At 38.8% G+C, this 24568-nt stretch overlaps 1 protein-coding gene across 1 annotated transcript in view; it reads left to right on the forward strand.

The window, feature by feature from the left end:
• Window positions 1-24568, forward strand: part of DGKI (diacylglycerol kinase iota) — a 111931-nt gene that overhangs the window by 4231 nt on the left and 83132 nt on the right. The window contains exons 2-13 of the mRNA XM_030450478.1: window positions 2345-2419; window positions 3502-3597; window positions 5424-5506; window positions 6837-6897; window positions 10543-10656; window positions 11219-11356; window positions 12489-12567; window positions 16360-16415; window positions 17249-17311; window positions 17533-17606; window positions 18988-19099; window positions 21537-21736. Coding sequence (XP_030306338.1) covers window positions 2345-2419; window positions 3502-3597; window positions 5424-5506; window positions 6837-6897; window positions 10543-10656; window positions 11219-11356; window positions 12489-12567; window positions 16360-16415; window positions 17249-17311; window positions 17533-17606; window positions 18988-19099; window positions 21537-21736 — 1151 coding nt within the window. The remainder of the gene's footprint in view (window positions 1-2344; window positions 2420-3501; window positions 3598-5423; window positions 5507-6836; window positions 6898-10542; window positions 10657-11218; window positions 11357-12488; window positions 12568-16359; window positions 16416-17248; window positions 17312-17532; window positions 17607-18987; window positions 19100-21536; window positions 21737-24568) is intronic.

Genomic DNA, 24568 nt, shown 5'->3' on the forward strand with positions numbered 1-24568 from the left:
CTAGCATTTAGGTTCCCTTAACACTATAGGTGTTGGCATGTTTTAAAAAAGTGAAATAATAGAGTAACGACAAGGCATATTTTATTGTTATTTTCATTTATGTCAAAGAAAAATGTTATAATGAAGGGAGGCTTAGACTGAAACTGGTTTTCTAGTATTGTTGTGTGCCTGTTCCCACCCCAGACATAAGCAAGAAGAGAGTTATGTTGTAATGGGGTTTAGGGACAACTACATTTACATGGGCTTATGTTCATGCATTGTGGAGGTAGAAAAACAAGTACAGTACCAGAGATAAGTTTAAATACTTGCATAGTAACCCTAGTATACCTAATTTGAGTGGCAAACTACAATTTGCCAGTGGTATTCACTGAACTTTACCAATAGGGTAAGTATTTTGAATTTTACACCTGAAGAGACTGAAGCACAGGAAAAGTTTGATATAACCCTGACCTTTCAGGAGCTCACTGGGAAGACTGTGAATAGACAAGATCTCCTCTCTCTGTCACATGTTTTGCACCACTCCAGGCAGAATCCTTCAGCAGAGAACAGCTGAGAAACTAGGCTAAGGTCCTTGTAGGACACAGCTTTGAGGATTATGTCCTGTACCTTTACATAGACATAGAGACTTTTGTCTGCAGTCAGTCTGAGTACTGAGGTAGGGCAACGAAAGACCCCACAGATGAGACCTCCCGTGTGCTTCTATAGTCAGTGCAGTCTTTGTGTTTCATCATGCTTTTGAGATCTCTTTGTAACAGAACAGGGAAGAATACAAACACTTCTTTCTTTTTTTTTTTTTTTTTTTTTTTAGTGGGTTTTTGAAAATACTGTCTGAAAGGACAGGTGTCCTCTTTTTGCTGTCTTGTCTTAAGTAGTTTTACTAAGCAACAAGGTATGATGATATTCTAGTCCACAAAAAATGTTCAGAGGTGACAAAAAGCTTGGGTTCTTGTACACAAGGCTTCTCTTGATCTGGGTGAAAAAAGGCAGTGTCTTTATGTCTTCAGTTTGATAGCTGTTACTTTTTCTTAACTTTTCAGAGATGTGGAAACATTAACTTCCATCTCTGGTGCATCCTGCTGAAGTCTTGAAATTCTGGTTGTTAGGTATTTAAAAGAATGTAGTAGTTATTTTTGTTATGTTGGTTAGCAAGCAGGTTTAAGGGTAGATGTCACTGCCTACAGATCTAATGATCTCTGGTCATTGACACTTCATTAGTCACTTCTGAAAAAGATCAGGAAAGAAATTAACTTTTGGATGAGCTGAGAGGATCTTGCTTCCCGTCTTGAAGCCAGAAAAAAACCCAATAAACTTTCTTCTAATTTTCCATGTTATTTTATTTCCTAATGACAGCTAGACTGGAAGTTGAAATACTGCAAAAATAATGACAGTATTTCCTATAATAAAATATTTCAATATTTTGAGAGGGCTTACATTTCCTGTAGATATGACTTCAGCTACTAAATCAAAATAGTTAAAATAAAATTCTCTTTTTTACAATGATCTTATCACACTAGAACACCTTTTGGTTCAGTATCACTGAGAAGGCTATTGCCAGCCTGCAGAATATCCTTGATACAAGTTCTGTTTTAATAGGTTCTACAAATACAAGCAGGTTTATGAGATTTTTTTTCTCTGTAGTTGTGATACTTGTTTAAAAAAAAAAATGAACAAAACCTCCACAAGCACCCGTCCTCACCTCACCCAAATCCCTAAATGTTAACAATTCAGTTTGTTCCGTAGCAGATGATTACACAAGTTTTTTGATAGCCTGGGACTGACTCCACAGTGCCAGCATCATACACCATGGTGGCTTACGTTATGTTGAGTCATAATGGTTGCCAGAGCTAAAGCTTGTTGTTTTCTTTCCTAAAAAAAAAAAAAAACAAAAACCAAAAAAACATGAAAAATATCTCATTTATCATGTTTTTTTATTACATCTTTATGCAGGTGGTCTCCATACCAGGAGACGAGCCTGATTGGGCAGGAGACTGGAGCCCCGAAGGGGAAACGGGCGTCTCCTACCCCTATTGGGAGGGTTGGCAGGTACAACATGTGGTGTTATGTGAGTCTATGGGAGCATCTGATCTTTTTTTCCCCCTCACAGCGTGGGAAAGTTTCCAGTTCCAAAGCACCAGTCTGGTCTCCGTCTGTGGCTTTCTCCATAAACGGTGGTGTGGAAGTGTAAAGCATGCAGCGCATGTGATTCAAATCTCGAGCATGTGCCAGATACTCTTATCATTCTCCAAATGGACATGCATGGAAGAGCTTCGTAAAGGGGCTCTATCTGGGCCTGACTTCTAAATTTTGTTTTGCTTTTCATGTATTCTTTTTTCTTTTAATGTAGAACTCACTAAAGACATCAACTCGGCGAAAGAAGAGAACGTCTTTTAAAAGAAAAGCCAGCAAAAGAGGCAATGAAGTAGGTATTCCAGTGCTTTGGAAATCAGACTCCTTTTGTTTAAATGTCTAAATGCAGACTTTAAAGTTGTTTGGTTTCTTTTCTTTTTTTTTTTCCTTTTTTTTACTACAGTGCTCCCCCATTCTTTTCTTCCACTGGAAAATTCCACACTCTCGATTTTTTTGTGAGATCAGTTTAGCTAAGACTTATATGAGAAGTTCTCTTAACTGAATTGAGTTTTTCAAGAAGCTGGGGTTGTGAAATCCTGTATGAGCACACAGGTGCGAGGGTCTAGTCCAGTTTAAAGGGTGTCTCCCTCAGGATGTTTCACATTGGAAATATCCTGTTCATGTGAAATTTGACATTGGTCCACAGAGAGAGAGAAAATAGATGAATGATTTGATAGTTTGTTTTAACATGTAGCTTACAGAGACCTTATTTCCAGACCCTGCTTAGTGGTTTAGTTTTATGGACAGAGGTAGAGGGAAAGTCACCAGTCACTCTGGTTAAGGTCCTCACTTGGGTGATATGAGAACTGGTTATCAGAAACTTAAATCTGTGTCTGCCACAGCCCAGGTGCAGTGCCTTCACAAGTAGGATCTGATGTCCTGTACGGGTAGGGAGGCAAATAGCATCCTTGTTGATATGTTGTGTTTGATGTGACACTCGTTTAAAGGTGGAAGAATTCAAGAGCAGATCATCTCTGCAACTAAGTACTTACACATCTTTGTTAGATGGAAATCATGAAATAAGTAGTTTATCTAATTGTATTTTCCTTTGGGAAAACATTTATAGTAGAAATAGCACTTTATCTGGCACACTGTTAATGCTGTGTAAATAATTGGGATTTTTTTTGGAAATTAAATTGAGTAAAATTTTGTAATAGTTTTGTACTTGGTCAGAAGTCATTTTTTTCCCCCTTCTTCTTACACGGTTGTCTCAGATGAATAAGTTAGTCTCAGCTGAGCATCCCCTTAAAATCTCTGTACTGTTTCCAGTACCTGAGGTAGTTTTGTCAGAACTAGTTTGTGTCTCCTGAACGTGTTATGCCAGAGAAACATACAGAGTTTGCACTAAGGCTGTCCCTTCCTTCTGTTTCTCAGGATAACAAAGGTCGACCATTTGTGATAAAGCCTATCTCTTCTCCACTCATGAAGCCACTGCTTGTTTTTGTCAATCCCAAAAGTGGAGGGAATCAGGTAAGAAAGTCATCTGAATCCAGGTGACAAACTTTTAGTTTAAGGGCAGTATTTCTGCAAATAAGGATGATTTTGGGTGAGTCAGACAGGAAGAACATGGTGGCAACTGAACTGTGGTCCTTAGCAGAGGTCCTTGCTGTTGACCACCCTTTCCACTGGAGTGGAATTGGATGGGTGGAATGGGTACTTGAGTATTCAAGAAGTTTTATTCTTCTATTTACATTCTTGAAAGGAATCTAAATGGTAGTGTAGTTTGAAGAATTTTGGAAGACTTTTCTCTTCCCACTAAAAATTTAGTTTGCTAAGGAGGTCTTAAGCATTTATCAAAGATCTGATTTAATTTTACTATGAAAGCCTAGTGAAATTAGTAAATTACACATTCCTATGGCATTAAAAAAAACATTACTGGGCTTGTACTGTAACACAAAGAACAAGCTTTCAGTGACTTAATATGGTCATGCAGCAGACTTCTTTGTTAGGGTTCCTGGAATGAAAACTTATCCAAGTGAAAGTTCTGCAGATTAGTTCTGCCACTTTTTTGAATATTAAATCTGAGTGCCTTTTGATAAACAAGACTGCCTAGTTGGGAACAAAAGATTGGTGTAAGATACAGGAGGCCTATAGTGAATGAAGAATGGTGTAGCTGCTTCTCAGTTTCTCCTCTGTTAGAAGAATTAGAGGGGATATAAAATTAAACTAGGACTCTGATTCAAAACAAAGAAAGAAGTAGGTCCTTCTTACAGTGTGTAACTCACCTGCAAAACTCTTTGCCATAGGATATTGAGAATTGTAAATATTTATGTGGGCTGAAGGAGAGATTTGGGAGAGGAAAGCAGGAAGCTTCTTGTAGTCCAGGACCTTGCTTTGACTGAAGTGTCCTATGAACTACAAATAGCTAAGGTTGGGAAAATACCTACAGCAAACATCACATTGATTTTCTCTGTTCTTGTACCTCTTCCTAGGCACTTAAACTGCTATTCTTGGTTCTACACCTGGGGGAAGGTATCAGACAGAAGAGCCATCCCTCAGAAGGGAGACCTATTGAAAATTCCTGACTTGCACCCTGTAGGCTATATCTGAAATGTATTCTTGAATTACCTAGAGCTATAAGCTGGCCCCATGGGATGCTTAGGCTTCTTCTGCTAATAAGAGATTCTGCCACTTCATATCTAGTCAGAACATGAAGAAAGGAATTTGAGTTTCTGGAATATGAACCCAAGAGTCTGAGAAAGCAAAACCTATATCTTTTGGTGATAAGCTGACCACCCTACACTGAGAGCAGGAGCAATGGGGCAGCTGTAGCCTGGAGTCCTTGACTCCTGCGCATTAGATGTTAGAGGGATACACTTCTGAGTGTTTGTGATAGTGATGTTGGAAGCCAAAGCATTGTTATTACTTGGACGTTGTGCTAGACACTGTTCAATGTGATGGTGATGATACCCACAAGTTTGTTCAACTTAGTTTCCATCATGGATGGTGGAGGGTGATCTGGGATAACAGAGGTTTCTTGTTGCAGATGGTGAGAACTAGGAGAACAGGTTGCTGTGGGAGTTGAACCTTTGGTCTTACCCTGAATGCCTGTTCATCTGAATCACTGATGATTTGTGTTGTTAAATTTAGTCTGTATGTACCCATATGCACCCTGCCCAGATTAGTGGGTCATTTGCCGTGCCGCTTTTTAATCTGTTTTGTTATTGTTTTGTGTTTGCTTTACAAAACACAGAAGAAAGAAAAGCAGTCCAAATATAGTAAATATTGAACACTTATTTTTAATAATCAGAAAGCTATTAATAATTTCCCTTCCTTTGCTTTATCTCTTTTCCCAGGGTACCAAGGTTCTCCAAATGTTTATGTGGTATTTGAACCCACGCCAGGTCTTTGATCTCTCTCAGGAAGGGCCAAGAGATGCGTAAGTTCTTGAGCCTTCAGTGCTGCAAACCATCATTCTTTTCTTATCAGAAAAGCAGTCAAAGATCTAGCTTGGGTAGATTTGTGGTCTGTATATTAGTTTTGGTAGTCCAGGTGAAGTGAAGAAGAGATCAGGAGCTTCCTCTGTGTCAGACAGGCAGTTCCAGATGTCTCTCAGACAGACTTGTTGCAGATCCCACAGTGGCTGAGCATTGCAATCTCCATACATGACAGCAGCATGCAAATACCTCTGTTTGATGAACAACCAAGTTGGCTTCTCTGGTAATATTTGTGAGTCTCTTCCAGGGAATGGAGAACCTGTCTTTAAAGAGATGATTCTCACTGCTAAAAGTTGAGAGACCATCTCTCTATAGTATTTGAGATAGCAATACTTTAGTCAACCATCTGTTCAGCTCAACTTTCACAAGTTAGGCAGCACAAAAAAATAGTAATTGTGTAAAATCAAATATTTACCTGTTTAAGAGCAGTCCAAGTATTTACTATTCATACTTCAAGAGCACCCAAGTCAGTTTTCCTGCTGAAACACCTCCACTGATGTTCCAGTTGTCATGTGTAGTACAGCTTTATATGTACAGTTTTCAGAGCTGTGTAATGGAGCTAAAGGAGGATTAGGTCCTCTGGTCACTCAGCTCTCTACATGTGAACGTACATCCTCTCCTTCTTGCAACTGAAGGAACAAGTTTTGGTTTTTTTTTTCTTTTATTGGCTCTTCTGTTGTTATCTTGGATCAGCTATCCAGAGAAAGAGCTCTGTTAGATGTCATTGCATTCTATGGTGTTAAAGGAGTACCAGCTGAAAGAGTTGTCATGACTCCAGTTCTACATGACTCAGAAGTGAAGAACATCAAATTTTGTTTTAAAAACATGACTGTTTATATTTGTTTGCTTTAAAGACTTCTGTCATCTGCAGAGGGACCATGAGAATCTTGCCTTTCAGATTTAGCATAGTAATATCCAAAACTGATCAAATACTTCTCAGGAGGTACTTCTTAACCATGGAAAAAGGAACCATCCTAGTGGCTTTGTGTGTATATGGAGATGTGACTTGATCCACAGGGATCAGGGTGGATAGGGGCTGATGCTGCCTATGGCTGTCAGGGCTGATTTATGGCCTCTGGACTGCCAGGGCTTTTGGTGACACAGATTTATTTATTTTTTTTTGCCTCCACCCACACCATTTGTAATAATTATTCAAAAATGCAGTAAACAGAGGTTAAACTTGCACTCAGTAAAATGCATAAGAAGTGTCTTCATCACAGTTCTGACTTTTTTTCCCCTGCTTTTTTTTTCCTTTTTCCCTCCTCTGACCAGGCTGGAGCTGTACAGAAAAGTGCCAAACCTGCGGATCCTGGCCTGTGGTGGGGATGGGACGGTAAGTGTCCTGTGCCTGGTAACCCTATGGTCATTGCCAAGAGATTAAATTTCTTGCAGTTTTGGGTTTCCCACCTCAAGATGCCTGCAGAGACAGGTAGCATAGCTTACACTTGTGAAATATACTTTTAAAATTTTTTCTGTGTGGCCTGGCTTGCCTAGTGACGGGGACAGATCGTAATGTCCAGGGTACTGGTTGCTTTATGCATAAACATTTGGTTCAGCTTCAAAAAATAAAGACTAGTTTTGCTGTCCTCCTCTCACTTGAGTGTCTAGTGGTTAAGTCAGTGCATGGGGGCCATTACATCTTAATTTCTTCTCCTTCCTGCTATCATCTCCATGATACTTGAATACAGTCATATAAAGTATCCTCTGGGCCTAAAAAAAGTGAGTTTCCTCACTTTTTTTACAAAACATCTGTAAAGAAAGTTACTGTATTCACCATAATATTAGGCTGGGATCTAGCAGATGCAGGGTCAGTATTTTGATTTGCTAATAAATTTGTGTGTTCTCAGATAAATAATAAGGGTCAGATTTTTAAAGGATTTAGGTACCTTCAGTTGGACATAGGCTTTGTGGCTCAGGTCCTGTAGGCCAAAAGTGGTAATATGGGCATTACAAAAGCTTTACTCTTTCTAGTATTTAGGAACATTGTAGTTTTTCAGTCTGTGACAGTGAGTTCTTAGGTATAGTTGAAAAACTGACCTTTGATCTCTATGAAGATCAGTTCCTCCAAAACTGGTAACAGTTGCAACCAGAACTATGTTAAGGACAATGCATTATTGGTTGCAAGGTGTGATGGCTGACCAGGATAGATATATGTAGATATTTTGGGCATGGGGAGGCATTTTTGTCGAACCAAGACACAACTCATCTCTGCTTGACTATCTGGGGGAGCTTTCTGTTCAGCTTTGGTTGGGTTCTTTTAAAATTCCAGTTGTAGAGTTTATAAATATCAGTGCTTCCTCTGAAAATACTGATTTGACTACTGTCTAGCTGGTACCTGGGACAATAAGGTGCTACTGAGTTGTGAATGATCCTTAAGAAACCTGCAAGGCATTGCTTTACCAGGAGACATAGCTGCAAAAAAGAGTTTCAATCTGTTTCTGAATGTCTTTGCAGATGACATTCTGCAAAGTGTTCTAACAGGGGGGGAAAAAAAATCTTCATCTTGAAAATATTAAAAGAGAAATGAATGTAACTACATTAAAGTCTGACCATCTTTACTTTTGCCTTTGCTGAGCAGTGCAAGCGACAGGTGGCAGCACCTTCTCATTAGTATGAGCAGCATTCTGCTGTTACCTTTGCTGCTGCTCAGTTTGAAGCAAATTAATGTCTAGTTATTCCCAAAGCCATTCCATCTAGAAATGAAAAATCTGGCTCAAATGGACCTAGTGAATATTCAATGAGACCAGATGTTACCTTGTCTTATTGAGAGGAATCAGAGCTGATTGTAACTTTCCCATCATTGCTGCTTGCTGTTCCTTTGCAGGGCATAAGTGTAAAGCTTTGCTTTCAAAGCAGTCAGGAGCTTTCTTTTTACAGGGAAATTATGATCTTCGTCATCCTTATTGAAAAACTAATGTGCAAGGTTTAGAACTGACCTCAAGTGAAATAGAGATGTTGTACTTCTAAGTCCGTAATTTGAAGTTCCTGTTTATCAGTTAAAAGCATTTACAAAAGTGGTGGGTATTGTAATGCTACCTGCACCAGTGGGAGGCTGAGGCACAAATGTATGAACAACGTCAGTGGCAATGACAAAGGGCTAATGACAAGTCTCTTTAAGGAGTCCAGGCCCCAGTGAAGCTATTTGGACTCTTTATTCTGTCTCCTGTTATCAGTACTGAAGGAGAGGTTTTTGAAATGGATGCTTCCTCCTTGGATGTGTTCTAGGCCAGGTTGGGTGGGACTTTGAGCAACATGGTCTAGTGGGAAGTTTCCCTGCCAATGCAGGGAGTTGGAACTAGATGATCTTTAAAGTCCCTTCCAAATCAAACCATTTTATGATTCTATGAAAATTAGAGGATTATTTAGCTCTTAAAATCTCTTAAGGACTGTACTTAGTCCTACCATGCTAGACTTAAGTACCTTTGGTGACATCCAAGTTCATGAGAGTTCTAAGTGATTCAGATGACTTATCAGACAATGAGCTATAATGTGGGTTCACATTGCAGATGAATGCATTAATAATTGTACAGTTGGTTATGATAAATAACTGTTTGACAGATGATAGTTATACTTGATGAAGTTTCTTCAAGAGACTTGAAGACACACTCCAGAAGACCAGGTAGGGTGGTAGTTGCCATATCTACCAAATCTAGTCCTTCAGATTCTAGCCGTGGTTCCCAGTGCCCATCTTATGCTGGTTATCTTAGTCAAAGCTCCAGTTTCATCCCAGTTTGGGGTAAGAATCTATTTGAAATCATAGTACTGGGGTGTTGGGGATTTTTTCTCCCCTTTATTGTTGGGGAGGAAAATGCTGTTGAGCTGCAGTGAAGTTTTCAGTTAACTGTCAGTCTTATTTAAAAGCTCAGATTTCCAGTAGAAACTTCCTCTTTCAATATCAGCATCTGGAAGATAGATCCAGATCCAATTTTATCTTGTATTTTTTTTTTTCTTAAATCTTTATTTTAAAAATCAGCACATCTTCTTTTACAATTTTTCTTTTCTCCTAAAGGTGAGAAATAGTTTCCCTGCTATATTATTTTAGCAGGGATTTCAGTCATAAAAGGTTTCAGAACATTTTCAGCACTTCTTCTTTACCCTGTTTGAAATTACCATTTAATGAATACAAAATATTTTACAGTGCTTTGTTCTGGGTAGGTTTCTATTTAACACTATTATGATTTTGTGAGAGCAAACCAGTTCTCTAAAATAACCAATAGTTTATGATACAAAAGAGTCAGATTTATTATTCCAACACAAAGTCTTCAACCCTGAGCATTCGAATATTAGAATAAAAAAAAAAGACTTTATTCTAGTCTTTTAGTCTTCTATTTATATCTATATATATTATGTGTGTGTGTGTGACTAGAATATATATATATATATATTATGCTTTACAATGAGTGGGATAATTCATCACTAGAGGTCTCTGTCTCAGGAATGGGAGACCTATGGGACTCATGCTTGAGTTGATCTGTCCCAGTTCCAGGACATGCTCTGGTATACTCTTCTGTTTTAATGCATCTCTCTCATCTTCTTTCATGACAGTTGTCCAAGGTTTAGTTTCTTTTAGCATAAGAACACTTAAAAATTTATCTTGAATTGTCCATATTATTCTTCAGTTATTTTTACAGACACTATTTTTCAGAGGAATAGTTAAGCAGGCTTTGCCAAGTGCAGTTCTATATGTTTTCATTTCCTGCTTAAAGAACAGCAGCTTATGTTCTACCTCTCCTCAGTAACTCCGTGTTCTGTTAAAGATAACCAGTGTTTACAGCCTTCTGCTGGCACAGACTTTTATGAATACTGTTGTACCTGTTTGCCAAAAGGTGAAACCTGAGATGGGGCAATTGTAGAGTTAAATTTTAGATAATGAACTTCTCTGTAAAGGGAATATGATCAAAATATGTCTTTTTCCTTTTTTTCCCCCATCCTTTCTGATCTTCCTGACTAATGGTTTTATGCATTTTCTGTTTTATAGGTGGGCTGGATCCTCTCCATCCTAGATGAGCTGCAGCTCAGCCCCCCACCTCCTGTGGCTGTTCTTCCACTTGGCACTGGGAACGACCTTGCCCGCACCCTCAACTGGGGTGGGGTAAGCACTGACTGGGGTACCCCGATGTATGGGCTCTCAACTTGCTAATTTAACTGTGTAGTAGGGTGAAACTTCTATTTGGCTAAAACAGCAGGCAGGGCTGTATCCAATGTCAGCTTCAGTTAGGCACAATGGTTTGGTTCAGTTTCCAGCCTGGGATCTTGAATTAGTAATGCTGTAGTTGTTGTAATAAAAGTATTTATAGATGTAACTATCTGGTTTTTTAGACCAAGCAATGAGGAGGTTGTGCAGACTTCTAATTTAAGCATAGTTTAAATTTTATTTCTCTGTGTTTATCCTTGGTGACACCACTAGAGTTACTCCAGGCAAAGCAAATACACTTTGTGTACCTCTTCTTATGCTCTTACTTTGTGTGTCCAAGACTTGCGTGCCTTGGAAAAAGCTTGTTAAAGTGCTTGATACATCAAAATTCAGCAACATTTTGAGGTATTCTTAGGAACATTTGATCTGGCCTTAATGAAAAGAGGGAAGTCTTCTATGTAACTGGTGAATGACTTGCTTTGTTGTCACTAGCCATGGCTGACACTCCCTCTGCTCTCAGGGTTACACAGATGAGCCAGTGTCCAAGATCCTGTGCCATGTAGAAGATGGGACCATTGTCCAGCTGGACCGCTGGAATCTCCAGGTTGAGCGCAACCCTGATTTGCCACAGGATGAGCTGGAGGATGGGTCACGTAAGGTTAGAGCTGTCTTTTTCCCAGGAAAACTATAGAATGCTTAAGAGCATCTTTGGATTATATCATGTGAGGCAGGAGGAGGGAAGGTTTAAAATTTTTTAATTATCTAGTTGTATCTCTTCTTTTTGTCCATTTCATGTGCCATTGCTACTAGAGATTTCTGAAACTAAATACATACCAACCATTTATTTGTTGTTTATAAATCTCAGACACTGAACATTCATCTCAAGAACTAAGTTCTGGCAAAAATCCTGGGCATCTTAGCAGAAAGATTATTCTTTATTTTTCTCTAATTAACCCAGGGTGACAGGAGAAGCAAACTTGCGACCACCATCCATTCCTAAATTAGAGATATAAATCTAAAAACAGGATGTACAATTCCTTCAGATTTTGCTAATGGATACCAGCCTTTTCCTACTTTACAGCAAGGAGTAGTGTATTTTTCTATTTAATGTCTGGGTCTCCATATGATCTTAGAGAATGGAAAAATCTTTGTGAGGCGATCACACGTATAGTCATATGTCATTTAGAACAGAGGTGTTACACAAAAAAATTGTGACCCTTTTTCCTATTCTCACTTATAATTTTCATCTTAATATACCGGGTGCCACTGTTGTTTCTACACAGTCCTGCTGGGTGTGTGTAATGATGGAGAGGCCAGATGTGTGCTTCTCTGCCTCATGCATCCTTAATAGAATGAGGGCTTCTTGCCTGGGACTTGTATTGCTCCTAGTAATGTATGAAGCAGGAAGAACACAGCTTGAGTTTCATTTGCCATGCTGAACTTCGAGTGCCAGCAATTAAGAAGATCTTTGTGCTGATATGTGAAGTGGAGCAGCATTAGGGGAAATCTCAGTGACAATATAAGAAACCCTTTGATGTTTTACAAACGCACGTAGATGATCACAAAGCACTGTAGATGTGTTTGTGCCCTTCATGCATTTGTATCTGATCACCTTACACAAGCTTTTACTAATTTTCAGAGCAGTTTTCTGCATACATTTCCCTACTATGTTCTAAGCTCTTCATCTTAAATTTTCATGAGATGCTAGGTATCAAGTAGTTAATTCCTGGTGTTGTATGGAATGTTTAATTTGTGTTATTTTTACGTGTCTTTTTCTTATCCAATTACAGCTTCCTCTCAGTGTTTTCAATAATTACTTCAGCCTTGGATTTGATGCACATGTTACACTGGAGTTCCATGAATCTAGAGGTAATCAGAACTTTTTTCTTTCTTAGCCTTGGGAATAGGTAGTATTTTATGAATTACAAATGGAATTGGATTTAACATCCTGTTCTTAAACTTCAGAAGGAAAGCTGAAACATAAAACCCCAAGATACAGGCACAAGTAGGAAGGAAGTGGTTGTATTGTGAGTTTCCAAGGGACTTCATGACTTCAAAATGAAAAAAGTACAAGGAAAAATGGCATTCACTGGAGGAAAAGGGCTAAAAGGGGAGCGTTTCAAAGTCTTTGATCTTCTAAAGGAAATACCAAGTACAGATATAAAGGAAGATTATGCTTATGCAGAAGTGTCAGAATAAGAGCAGAAGAAAAGTCAATGCCTATTTTGTTTCCAATGTGGAGGTGGATGGAGGAGGAAAACCTTCCACAGCAAAGCTGTGGGAGTAGCAGGGTAGCTGTAGGATAACTGTGTTTTCAAACTGAGCAGCTGTTACCTGTGGATGAGTGTGGTGTAATATTGTTGGACTTGGTACAGACTCAGAGTGTCTCTGTGCAAGTGAAAGATTTTAATGAAATCCAAAACACTGTCAGGAATTTGAGCTGTCATAGCATCTTGTTAATCCCCTTGCTGACTGCAGTTATAGCAACCTATACAGAACCAAATATGCCTTAACAGGTGGGCTTTGGACTGATGTGAGCTGCTCTATTTATATGGTTTAGGCAAGCATGCTTGTATAAACAAACCTTGCTAAATTGTCTGTGCTCAGCTTTTGGTCATTTCAGCTTCACATGCAGGTGTTTTTTCTGAATGACAGCTCTCCTTATCTTCAGTCTCATACTATCTGAGTGCCATTTCAAGATGAAAAGACAGCGCTCTCATGCTATGCTAAATAAAGAGCAGGATACATGATGGAACGAGCTAATGCATATTTAATAATGTTTAAGACTGCTTCAAGCTTTAGGAATAATAATGAGGGGCTACAAAAGGGCACAGGAATGAAATTATGACAGCTATATGCATTTTTTTATGAATGCATATCAGTATGCATTGCTAATGTGGCTGTGAATATACTGGGTAGATGAAATGCGTGACTACTTTCTCACTTAATGGAAGCATTACTTAATAATGAAGTCATGAAACCCTATAAAGAATGGATGTTATTCCAGAGATGCCAGTGTTTTAAAAATTTACAGGACTGACAAAATCCTTGGCAGAGCAAGCTCTGTGTGTGGGAGTGCCTTTATGTGGCCGGAAGTGCTTGTCATAGCACAAGTGTCTGCTCTTTCAAGTCATTAGTGCTGGTGTCTTCCTTACCCTCTCAGATGCTAAAATACACAAATGAGTCCTGTGTGGTTTGGGAGAGCCAAGCTTTTGGCCTTGTAGATGTTGCTGGTGCATGTGTTTTATTTTGTTCCTATGTGGAATTAAGCAGTGCAAAACAGATTCTCATCTCATTTGCAATTAATGATATTCTAGAGAAACTTGGAGCAAAACTCTGAGCGAAACTTAAAGAACTATTATGGCTGTTGCATTTGATCCATTATGATAAGTGGTTGTCTGCAGTTTCTTATATGGAGCTATTGTAATCACATATAGTATTAAAACAAAAGGAAGCACCCTGGCCCTCCACTCTTCCCCCTCGTCCTCCTTCCACCAAACCAAAATATATTAGATTGTTTTGACTTTTAATGCTATTAAAATTTAATTTTTAATGCAGTAGAAGTTGGTCAACTGTTCTTTTTAGAATAAGTGGTGGCTGTACTGTCTCAGAGGAACCTGTACACGAATGCAGCTTTTTCCATGGTAACCACTGCACTTTTCTTGTCACTAATCAGATTGAGCCTGGAGGGCTGGCTTCAAGCCTGACATATTTAGCTCTGCTGCTTTAGGAAGTGTTCTGGGCAGTGACTCTTTCCAGAGTCACAGTTTCCTCCCTTGTTATCCTCATGCTTTGGTGTATCAAAGGAGATGTGATTTACTTTATGCTTTTTGACATGTTGTTTGCTCCCTCAGCTCCTCAGGGCTGTTCATTTACAGGACACCTCACCCTCCCTCCCACACACAAACACAAACACTTTCCTTTTCCTGCTCACTTGATGTCTTGAGAGGGGTGTGGATGGAGGAAGCCTTGGATATTCAGTCAGTGATTTACTCCTACAGTAGCAATTGCAGTCTAATCAACTTCAGGTTCTGTTCTACATCATAGTCCTCCCATCTCTGCAATGTCAGGGGTAGGAGAAGTTCAGTATGTTGAAGGCTTCTGACTTCAAAAAGGCTCTTCTTTTCTGCTTACCCACTTCCAAACTGGGGTTTTGGTTCCGGTCAGTATTTATTGTAAGTTCCACAAAAGAACCAGTGCACTGGTGGTATCTGTCAGGAATAATTAGGGATAATCACATCAGATCATATGAATCATGGGCACTGAGCCTTCAGGAGGCTGCTTCTTAGTATGGGACGGTGAGACTTTCTGTGAAGAGCTGCAAGGTCAGTAAGTGAGTTGAGATTTACATATGCAGTGAAATTAATTGTGTAAAATTAATAAAATTTAATTTAAAAAAATAGATATTTTTTTAAATTAATAAATTTTACACAATTAGTAAAAGAGAGGTGTCCCCGACTGTATTTCAGGCTCACTGACAATGCAACAAATAGATGAGAACAGTAGCTGGGAAAACTATGAGAAACACAGAGTAAGTCACTTATTCCTACGAAATGGAACCCTATATTGTGAGATATAGTGACTTCAGAGAGAACTAGAAGAATTGTTTCAAGTTGTCATTTGAAAAGAAGTAATTTGGAAGTGTTCACACCAGTGTGATATTTTAGCCAGAGGACTATCTTGAAACTGGGATGTTTTCATTAGAGAATAACTGAGCAAGGATAGGTGGTTAGTACTAGCACTGAACAAAGTGTCAGAAAGGTTCTGGATCTCTGGATGCCACAGGCAGTTCCTGGGAGGCACAAAAATGACCTGTATTTTGTCAAGCATTCCATATACAGGGAGATTAAAGGAGCACCGTTGAGGTTGTCAGAGAGAAGGTTAAGAGTTGATTTAATCGCTGTGTATAGGTATTTACTCAAGGAGAAGATATCAGATATTTGGGGGCTCTTTAATCTGTCAGGGAAGTATAATAAGAGTTAGCAGTTGGTGGTTGAAGTCTGAAAAGTTCAAGATAGGGAAAAAAGCCCAAATTTATTTTAACAGGGAGAATAATTAACCATTAGATGTGTATTACTACTGGGCTATTAAAATTCTCCATCAGCCTAGTCAAAATGAAACAGCTCTCTAAATAGGTTTTAGGGGGACTGAATTTCTTTTTATGCTGGAGAATTTGGGTAGAGATGTCTAGTCTTCAGTACTTCCTTGTAACACTTTAGGAATTGAACTATCTATTGAATTTTCCAATTTACTAATGCATTACTCACGCTTCAAAGCATGGGTTAGTGTTTCATGGATTACTAATATTTCTTAGAGGTTTGTTCTGCATTGGTAAAAATTGAAGTGTCCCAAATGGTACTGAGGGATCATGAGATGAATTGCCTGAGATGTGCTAAATTAACTGTTTGTAGTCTCTATGTCTCATGTTTCTGTGTACTTTCACTCTTCAGGAAAGGGGAAGATTTCAATATCAATGTCTGAAATCTGATAGCGGATAGAGGCACAGATAGGGGATTCTCACACAGGAGACTAGAGCTATGTTAATATTTCCACTGAGTGATGTATACTGAAAGCACTGTCATGCTGGAAGGGAATGTGAAAGTACAATGGAGCTTACTTTTATTAGAGTGTTTATATTTTCTCCTTTTTATCCTTTCACAGAAGCAAATCCAGAGAAATTCAACAGCCGATTTAGAAACAAAATGTTTTATGCAGGGGTGAGTCATGATTTATCTTAAAGAATGATGCTAACTGAGTTGTTCTAATGTTTTCTAAATTACCTTCCCCCCCACTTTCCCACGTTTGCCAGTTGCAATTTAAAATGCATGTGTGTTGTTCCTGGCCATACCACACACACTTGTCTGTTGGAAAGTGCCTGAGACACTGTTGTTTTACAGTGCTTACCATGGAAATGTTAATGCTTTGGCCATAGTATGGGTCATGTCTTGCTTCTCCTGCTTCTGGCTCATGCTTCTCTACAGACTGCTCTGCTTCTTTCAGGGTTTGTGCAACACACTGATGCTGACTTTCTTCAAGAAATTCCCCAAGTCCTTGTAACTTTGAGGAGTAACTTTGGATGTGGGGTCATGGGGAGTGGAGGGTAGAAATCAGCTATTTGGAGTGATTTATCTTCAGATGTGAATATGCAAATAAAACTATCCACCTCTGCATTCAGGATGGACAACGCTTTATTCTAAAATGCAGTCAATGAGAGAATTGATTAAATCCTCTGAAAAAACACTAATTTGATAATACATTACACAGAATGTCTTTCTGGATGACAACTGCCATCATACCTATGTGTTTTAAATATGTGAGCAAGAATTCATATTTAAATCCTTGGGTCCAAGGACCTTCTTTGGTTAACCTCTCAAAAGGGAAAATATCCTGATTTTTAAAAAAAATTTAGAAATCATATCTCCTGAGAGCAAGAAAGAATAGGCTTGACAAGGGATAACATTTTGATAAATAGCTCTGTGGTTGAATAAGAAATGAGGAAAGAGAAGAGAGAAATCACTGATGAAATTTCCTGCACTTATTTCTGTTGCAGGCAGCCTTTACAGACTTTCTACAAAGAAGCTCAAGAGATTTATCCAAGCATGTTAAAGTTGTGGTAAGTAGAAGAAATTATGTCCTAGTATTGTGGGAAGAGGGAGGGGAATGGAAGGAGAGGAAATGAGAGTTTAATGGCTCTGTTACTTTTCAGTTTTGAGCATGACATTTGCAACACATTCCAAGGAAAGTCTTGGGAAAGTTGTTACAAAGCAGCAACACTTCCCTTGTCTGTGGCTCCATTCAGCAATTTCTCTGTGCTCTGTCACTTTGGCTTTGTAGTGTGATGGTACAGACCTGACTCCAAAGATCCAGGAGCTGAAGTTCCAGTGTATAGTGTTTTTAAACATACCCAGGTAAGATCAAGACAGATGCTTGGAGTTATAAAACAAAGAACCCCCCCACCTTTTTTAAAGAAAAACATGTACTTGCAAGTTGTCATCAGAATGGGATCTGAGTTCAGGGTGCAGCTAAACCATCCTTTAAGAAGTTGAATATTTTTATACAGAGATTTAGAAATGATTAACAAATGTGTTTTCAGAAGTTGTGCAGCTAACCTGAAAACAAGATAGCAGGGACACGGATGCCTGAACTTTCACTTAAGTAGAAGCAGGATGTGAACAAAGAGGGTGGGGATTGGGAGCAGAGGGGGAGGGGGAAGAAAGGATCAATATTTTTACAGTAAAGGAACACCAAACCACTGAAAGAACTGCTATTTTTTACCACATTACTCCCAAGTAGAAATATTGCTATATTGTTAACCTTCTTTACAGCAGTAGTCTCCTAAAATTTTTGATCGTGCAGCCCTGTCAGTAAAAGAAATTTTGAGTACCCCAAAATACATATATTTATTTATAAATTATCTATATGTATTACAGTACTAAGATACTACACACAATAAAAACCACACACACACTAAGAGAAAGGATGTAATGAAACAAGCATGATTTTAGTGTGGTTTTTTTCTTACTTATTAGATGTACAAACAGTATTTTCTTCACACACTCTAATTTTGTTTTTGTCAGTTGTGGATTTTTCTTGCATTCTCCGTGTGATACATGCACATCACTTAGGAGACCACTGGTTTAGACAGCCTAGTACTTTGTTCCCTGTGCAGTACCAAACATTTGATCTTTTGAGTCCTGCACTGCCCTCACTGCAAGCTTCTACTTGTTGTCACCTCTCCAAAGTTCCCACTTCAGTCACTTTTAGATCACTTTTACATCCACTGGTTATAGGTAGGAAAGAGAGGTGCCACAGCTGCATCTGTTCTGCTTCTTATTTATCCCAGCCTCCTCAAGTGATGAGAGGTTTTGCATTCCTTATGCACTTAGAGTGTCTGAGCCAGCAGAGAGAGAAGAAATGGAGCTCCAAGGCTGGAGTTGCTGCTGCAGCCCCATGTCTGCCTAGGACAGGGACTGAAGGCCCCTCTGGTTCAACAACTCAGCTGCAGAAAGCAAACCAGAACAAAGTGCTGCTGCTCTGTTATCTATTTCTTGGTGTTTTCCCATTTTACTCTCACAAAGGAACCTGCTAAAGATTATCCTGGATAGTATACCAGCTTGGAAACAAGAGGCAGATTTTCCCTTCTGTCCAGTCCTTTCCAGCATAACTTTTAATTGTTGCTGAGTGGAATCCTGGAGGACAGCTGAACAGGCTAATAGTCAGGCTACTAGGTCAGGACCCATCAGGGCAAGCTACTTATTCAAAGCTTGCTTTCCAAACCTCTTTTTGTAGGTATTGTGCTGGCACAATGCCCTGGGGAAACCCTGGAGATCATAGAGACTTCGAGCCTCAACGCCATGATGATGGCTACATAGAAGTCATTGGCTTCACCATGGCCTCACTGGTGAGTAGATTGCAGGGATGTCCCCTCCTGCAGGTACTGCCAGACTTGGTGAGTTCAGAGCTGTGGAGTGCAATGTTCTTGAAGAACCCCCATGATTCCACATATTCAGTCAGCCAGGGCTAAAACATCCTTTGCTATTAGGTTTCTAAACAGGGAGGATAAATTGTAGCTTTCTAACGAAAGAGATGTTATTTAATAATACTAATGTACTTTTTGCAAAATATGGCAAATTTGCATGTGCAGTGCTCCCAAGTTAAACAGAGAGATTATGACAATAAAAACAGCATGCATGGGCATTTTTAGTGCGGAAATGTTCTGTGGTTGAATAATTACTGCTTTTTCTTTTTAGCTTTCGTGTATTTCAGTATATGACATAAAGGTTGAATTTTTTTTGGCAAAACTGGTGACTGGAAGCAAAGATGAAATATCATATAAAATTACATGCCCATACAGTTTCCAAAAGCCTCCTAAAGATGTGGTCAAAATCTGGTAATAGCTGTGGAAAATTCAGTAATATTTCTGGCACAAATATTCTCTCTTTGTTCTGCAAAGGAAGGATGATTCAACCAACAATTTGAATTTGGAAATGCACTTTCTGTCAGTGTTGTCCTTAAAATGAACTAAAACTGAGCTGCTCTAAAAGCAATCTCACTGTAAATATGCTAGTGTCCTACTATCACAGTGGTTAAACAGAGGTTAAACAGTGGTTAAACAGTCTCTTCAGAAGATGATTAAATGCACTCAAGGTGCTGGTAGTTATCCCTGTGCTAATCTGCCTCAGGCACCACAGCTTGAATTGAGTCTGTGGCCAACAGAATGCACATATCAGGACTTCCTGTTTAGGTCTTGCTTCAGTCCATACTCTTACTTCTTTGTTGCTTCTGTGTGGTTTAGGTTAAAGCTAAGTCAGATAAGCCTGTTTTCACTAAACTCACACATTAATTTGTTCTATGACCTGCCCTCAGTGCCTGTCACATTCAGTGTATGCCCACGATAATGGTGTTTGCTTCCTCAAAGAGAAATTCAGACAAATCTAATCTTCAAAGTAAGCAAAAGTAGAAGATCACCTTGATCAGCAATCATTTCTTTAGAAGTCTAAGTTGAAGATTCTTTTTTGGTCTCCCTATTTTTTTGATGGTCTAGTGGATTAGGGAAACAACCTACAAGTAAGCAGAATTCTGTTTCTCAGCCTAGTCGAAGTTGTGGAATGAACGTTTGTTACTTCACCCCTGAAGACTTTAGAGTATGTTTCTGAAAACCTTGTCAGAAGTCTATTTACAATTTACCAGTTGGAAAGCTTCATCTGCAATCTTTTTTCTGTTTGCCACTGATGTGTCTCTACTCACCATTGCTAGATTGATCTCAAAGTTACCAACATTTTTTATTGGGGCTGAATTTAAGTATTATGGTCCTTTGAGCTCTGGATTCTCTTTAAAGTAAACCTACTTCAGAGCTGAAGGTCTGCAACTCTACAGTGACTGTGATGCTGTGGAACCACTATAACCTTAGACTGTGTCGATATAATCCTGACTTGCTCTGTACGTCTCCCATGTGTACTTGGTTATAGCCAAGTGAAACCAAGGAAGAGAAGTACTTTGTAAGAAGTGTTACTGTGAATGTTATTGACCATATTGTCAGTTGAGCCATAATATTAAGTGCATGGGGCAGGATTAAGGCTTTGATTTGTGTTTATGCTGCTTTCTGTTAGTAGTGTGTTAAATATTGGTTTTTTCTCTGCAGATGATAGATGAGAATTAATAGTCACACTACAAATTAGGCAACTATTTTTCTGCCCAAACATGTCTGCTTAGAACTTGAAGGATCTGCTTAGCTCTGTTTTTCAGCCTATCTAGTCCTGAGGTTGAGTTTCAGGATTTTAGATTTATCTAGTTCACATTAAGAACTACATTCTGTTCAGGATGGGGAAATAATTTTTCTTTCTTGCAGATGTTCTCAATTAGGGTTGTTGTTTTAAAGAGCAAAGTATCAGTAGCATTACACTGTTAGTGTAAAAACAAACCAACCAAAACAAATTGAAAACTTTTAGAATAAACACAGCTATTCATTTGTGCATGCCCGGGTGTTTATACATACTTGTATGGGCATGTAATATTCTTGACATATAATAAGGTGATGAGATTTGCAATGCAAATGGTAAATATCTGCCCATTACTTTTGCTTTTGATATTTTAAATCCTGCTTTGCAGTTTTGGACAGAAAATACATTCATTGTGGCTTATTAGAATACCTTACACCTGGAATGATATGTAATGGGTGCTGTCAGCAAAACTGCATCTCAAATTTAGCTGCCTCGATTATCTGTTCTGAGGTTTGTTTTCTTTGACTTTACTGTTTGTGTTTTTTAATACACTTTTTAAAAAATCTACTTGTGTGTGTTTTGTGGTTTTTTCGTTTTGTTTTTTTCTTCTCTCCCTAGGCTGCTCTCCAGGTGGGTGGTCATGGAGAAAGGTTACACCAGTGCCGTGAGGTGACACTTTTAACATACAAGTCCATCCCCATGCAAGTGGATGGGGAACCGTGCCGTTTGGCTCCCTCCCTCATCCGGATCTCCTTGAGGAACCAAGCCAACATGGTGCAGAAGAGCAAGAGGAGAACATCCATGCCTTTGCTAAATGAGTGAGTCGGATATGTGCATGTCCTAATAGCAGGAGGCCCGTTTGGGGCAGCATATTCAGTTGCAAATGTTGCATGTACTGGACTTGCAGTGCATCTACAAAAAAACCCAACCAACCAACCAAGCAACCAAGCAAAAAATAATTCACACCTCTGAACTTCTTTTTCCACCGTATCGTAAATATTTCCCTGATTTTCTTTTTTTCTTTTATCTTTTGGGTAACCCTTTGTCTTGCGTCTGGAAAGGTGTTAAATCTTTCAGTTATTTAGAGGTTTGTGCAGGCTCAGCAGTGTGCCTCTTGGCTTCTGACAGTTCTGCATATGTACACCGTTTACCTTTGAAGTTCTTTTGATTCATTTTCTCAGCTTCATTGATCTGCTTTTTAAACTCCATTGGAGACCCTGGAACAAACTGCTATAATCAAGAATTGCTGAGGATATCCTGTAGTCTCTGCTGTGGGAGCATGCTCCCTGGATGTGTTCAAGAAGGACCTGGAGGTCCAGAAAGAGCTGTTTGCATTTTCTAGAGAATCCAGTTCCAGTGTAAAAAGCTAAATGAGAAATAAGTAGTCTACAGATAAAGATAGAAAAACTAAGATAAATGGAAGCCAGGAACATGTGAAGAAGAAAGGACAGGGCTAACATTTCATAACTAAACCTTGCTTGTAAGCACTGCAGAGATATTTTTACACCCCAAAAAATTCAAATTTTGACATATGAAAATGCCCATCCAATAAAATAATTTATATTATTGTGTAGAGCTTATCTCATATAGAAAGTTTTAATGCTTCTTAAATGAAAATAGCAAATGCCTTTGCTGTTTTTGATGAAGTTTTCTCAAAGTGCAGCAAAACAGCCTGTCCCTTCTATAAAGATACCGAGCCAAAGGCATAAAGTTAACTGTATTTCATTAAAACATCCAGGCACTCAGAATTTAATTTTTCTGGGGAGGTGGGTTGGGGATTTTGCCCTTGCAGCTGCAATGCCGAGGCAAGGTTTATGGAGAGATGTAATATCTTTCATGAGACTAACTCATATAGCTGTTAAAAACAGACAAGGTCTCTTCAGGTATCTTAAAGGTTGACTGTGTCTTTCAGCTGTATCATCCAGCTGTATCATGCTTCACTTCAAACTTTGACTCCAGCCCTTTAAAGCTTCTTGTCTTCTGCTGGTTGTCAATCTGTTCATTTAATCAAAGTCTCCCCAGTTACTTTCAACATCTTCCTGTGCAATTTAGCACTCTGTGTTCTCTTGCTGAGACTAATGCTTTAAGCTTCAGTGGAAGTCCAAATCTATAATGTGCAATTCCTATTTGCCTGGAAAATACATAAGGTATACTCATCTCTCTTGAGCAGAGAGGAATAGCAGACTCTTGCCTGTGGGCAGCACTGCCTGATTTCATCCAACCACAACTCAATCATTTGCAAAAGCTAGAATTGAGCAGAGAGCAATCCTGGGGTATCTACTGAGGGAAGCTAATGCAAATGTAAAATGAATATTCCAGGAATTGCAATCTGATAATTAGCATGGTTAGGCTTGGATTTTGAGATCTTAATGTAAGCTGTGGTAGGGAAATAAAGATTCATAATATATTCCAGTGTTCAAGAGGGTCTTATTTGTGGTTTGTCTTCAACTCAGTGTGATATGGTAGACTACATTGCTGTCAGTTCTTTGATTTGGCTACTGTATTTGCCTGCAGACTTGTGTCTTGGGAAATTACAGGTGATCTGTCAAGGGCTCTTAGCCTCAGTATGGGAAATATATTTGTTTATATTTCTATTTACATCTCTATATAGGTATATATTTATATCTACATCTATACCTATGTATCTGTGTGTGCATGTACTTTGGTCTCAGGTGTTGAAGGGCAAAGAGAGAGAGGAGGTGAATCTCTTGGTATGATAAAAAGTAAAAATAATGCTAAAGATGAAACTCTAGGAAGCACTAGTCTTAGAAGAAGTTCATTTAATATGATGCTGATTTACAGTTTTTCACAAGAGAGAAGACTTTCAATGATGTTTATCTATGTTTCTTAACTTGGTATCTGAAATATATATCTCCTTATTCCATTGAAATCTCACAGATAGATTGTTCTCTTACAGTCATCATCTGAATGTTAGATATGTGAGATAAGTAAGTGGGTCTGGAACTGACTAATATGTAGGTGGCTGGTTTTGAGCTCCTTGAGAGGAAAGTGATTAAAGAATTATCTAACATCACAGTAAATGCAGAGTTGCTTTTTTTGTTGGCTTTGATATTATTGCCACACAAGGAGAGCAGTAGGAATGCTCTTAAAAGTTTTAGCTAGTCCTGTGCCATAAACAGAAAAAGTCTTACTCTGAAGAAGTCTGGGACTCTGTTTCTGTTTTCTTACTCAGTTCTCCTTTGTTTTGGAGATTTTAATGAGAGGAGATTTAAAGAGAATATTAAGTTTGTTTGCCTTGTTGATGCACTTGAGTTTCCAGGGAATAATAGTATTTAAAATTCAAGAGTCCATGTGTGATGCAGCTGGGTGAGAAGAACAGAGATTTCGTGCTTCTCTCGCTTGGGAGCAGGAGGCCTTTAGAAACATGATTCTCTTCTGACTGTGAGAGTTGCCCATCTACCTGATTGCAGTTCTTCTTCAAAACCTGTAAATACTCCCTGGAAAGAGACTGTCCAAATGTAAAAGGCAGGCATAATCTCTTCCTCGTTTTACAATGCATTGCTCTGTAATGGACGTAACCATCAATCCAATAAAGGGTTCCAAGCCAGAAACAACCTTTTAGGTGCAAGAAATATGCAGAATAAAGTGATGTTTTTCACTCTTGGTTGCTGATTGAAACAAGGCAGATA

Source organism: Calypte anna, chromosome 1 (genome assembly GCF_003957555.1).
Source record: "Calypte anna isolate BGI_N300 chromosome 1, bCalAnn1_v1.p, whole genome shotgun sequence".
In the NCBI taxonomy this organism is placed as follows: domain Eukaryota; kingdom Metazoa; phylum Chordata; class Aves; order Apodiformes; family Trochilidae; genus Calypte; species Calypte anna.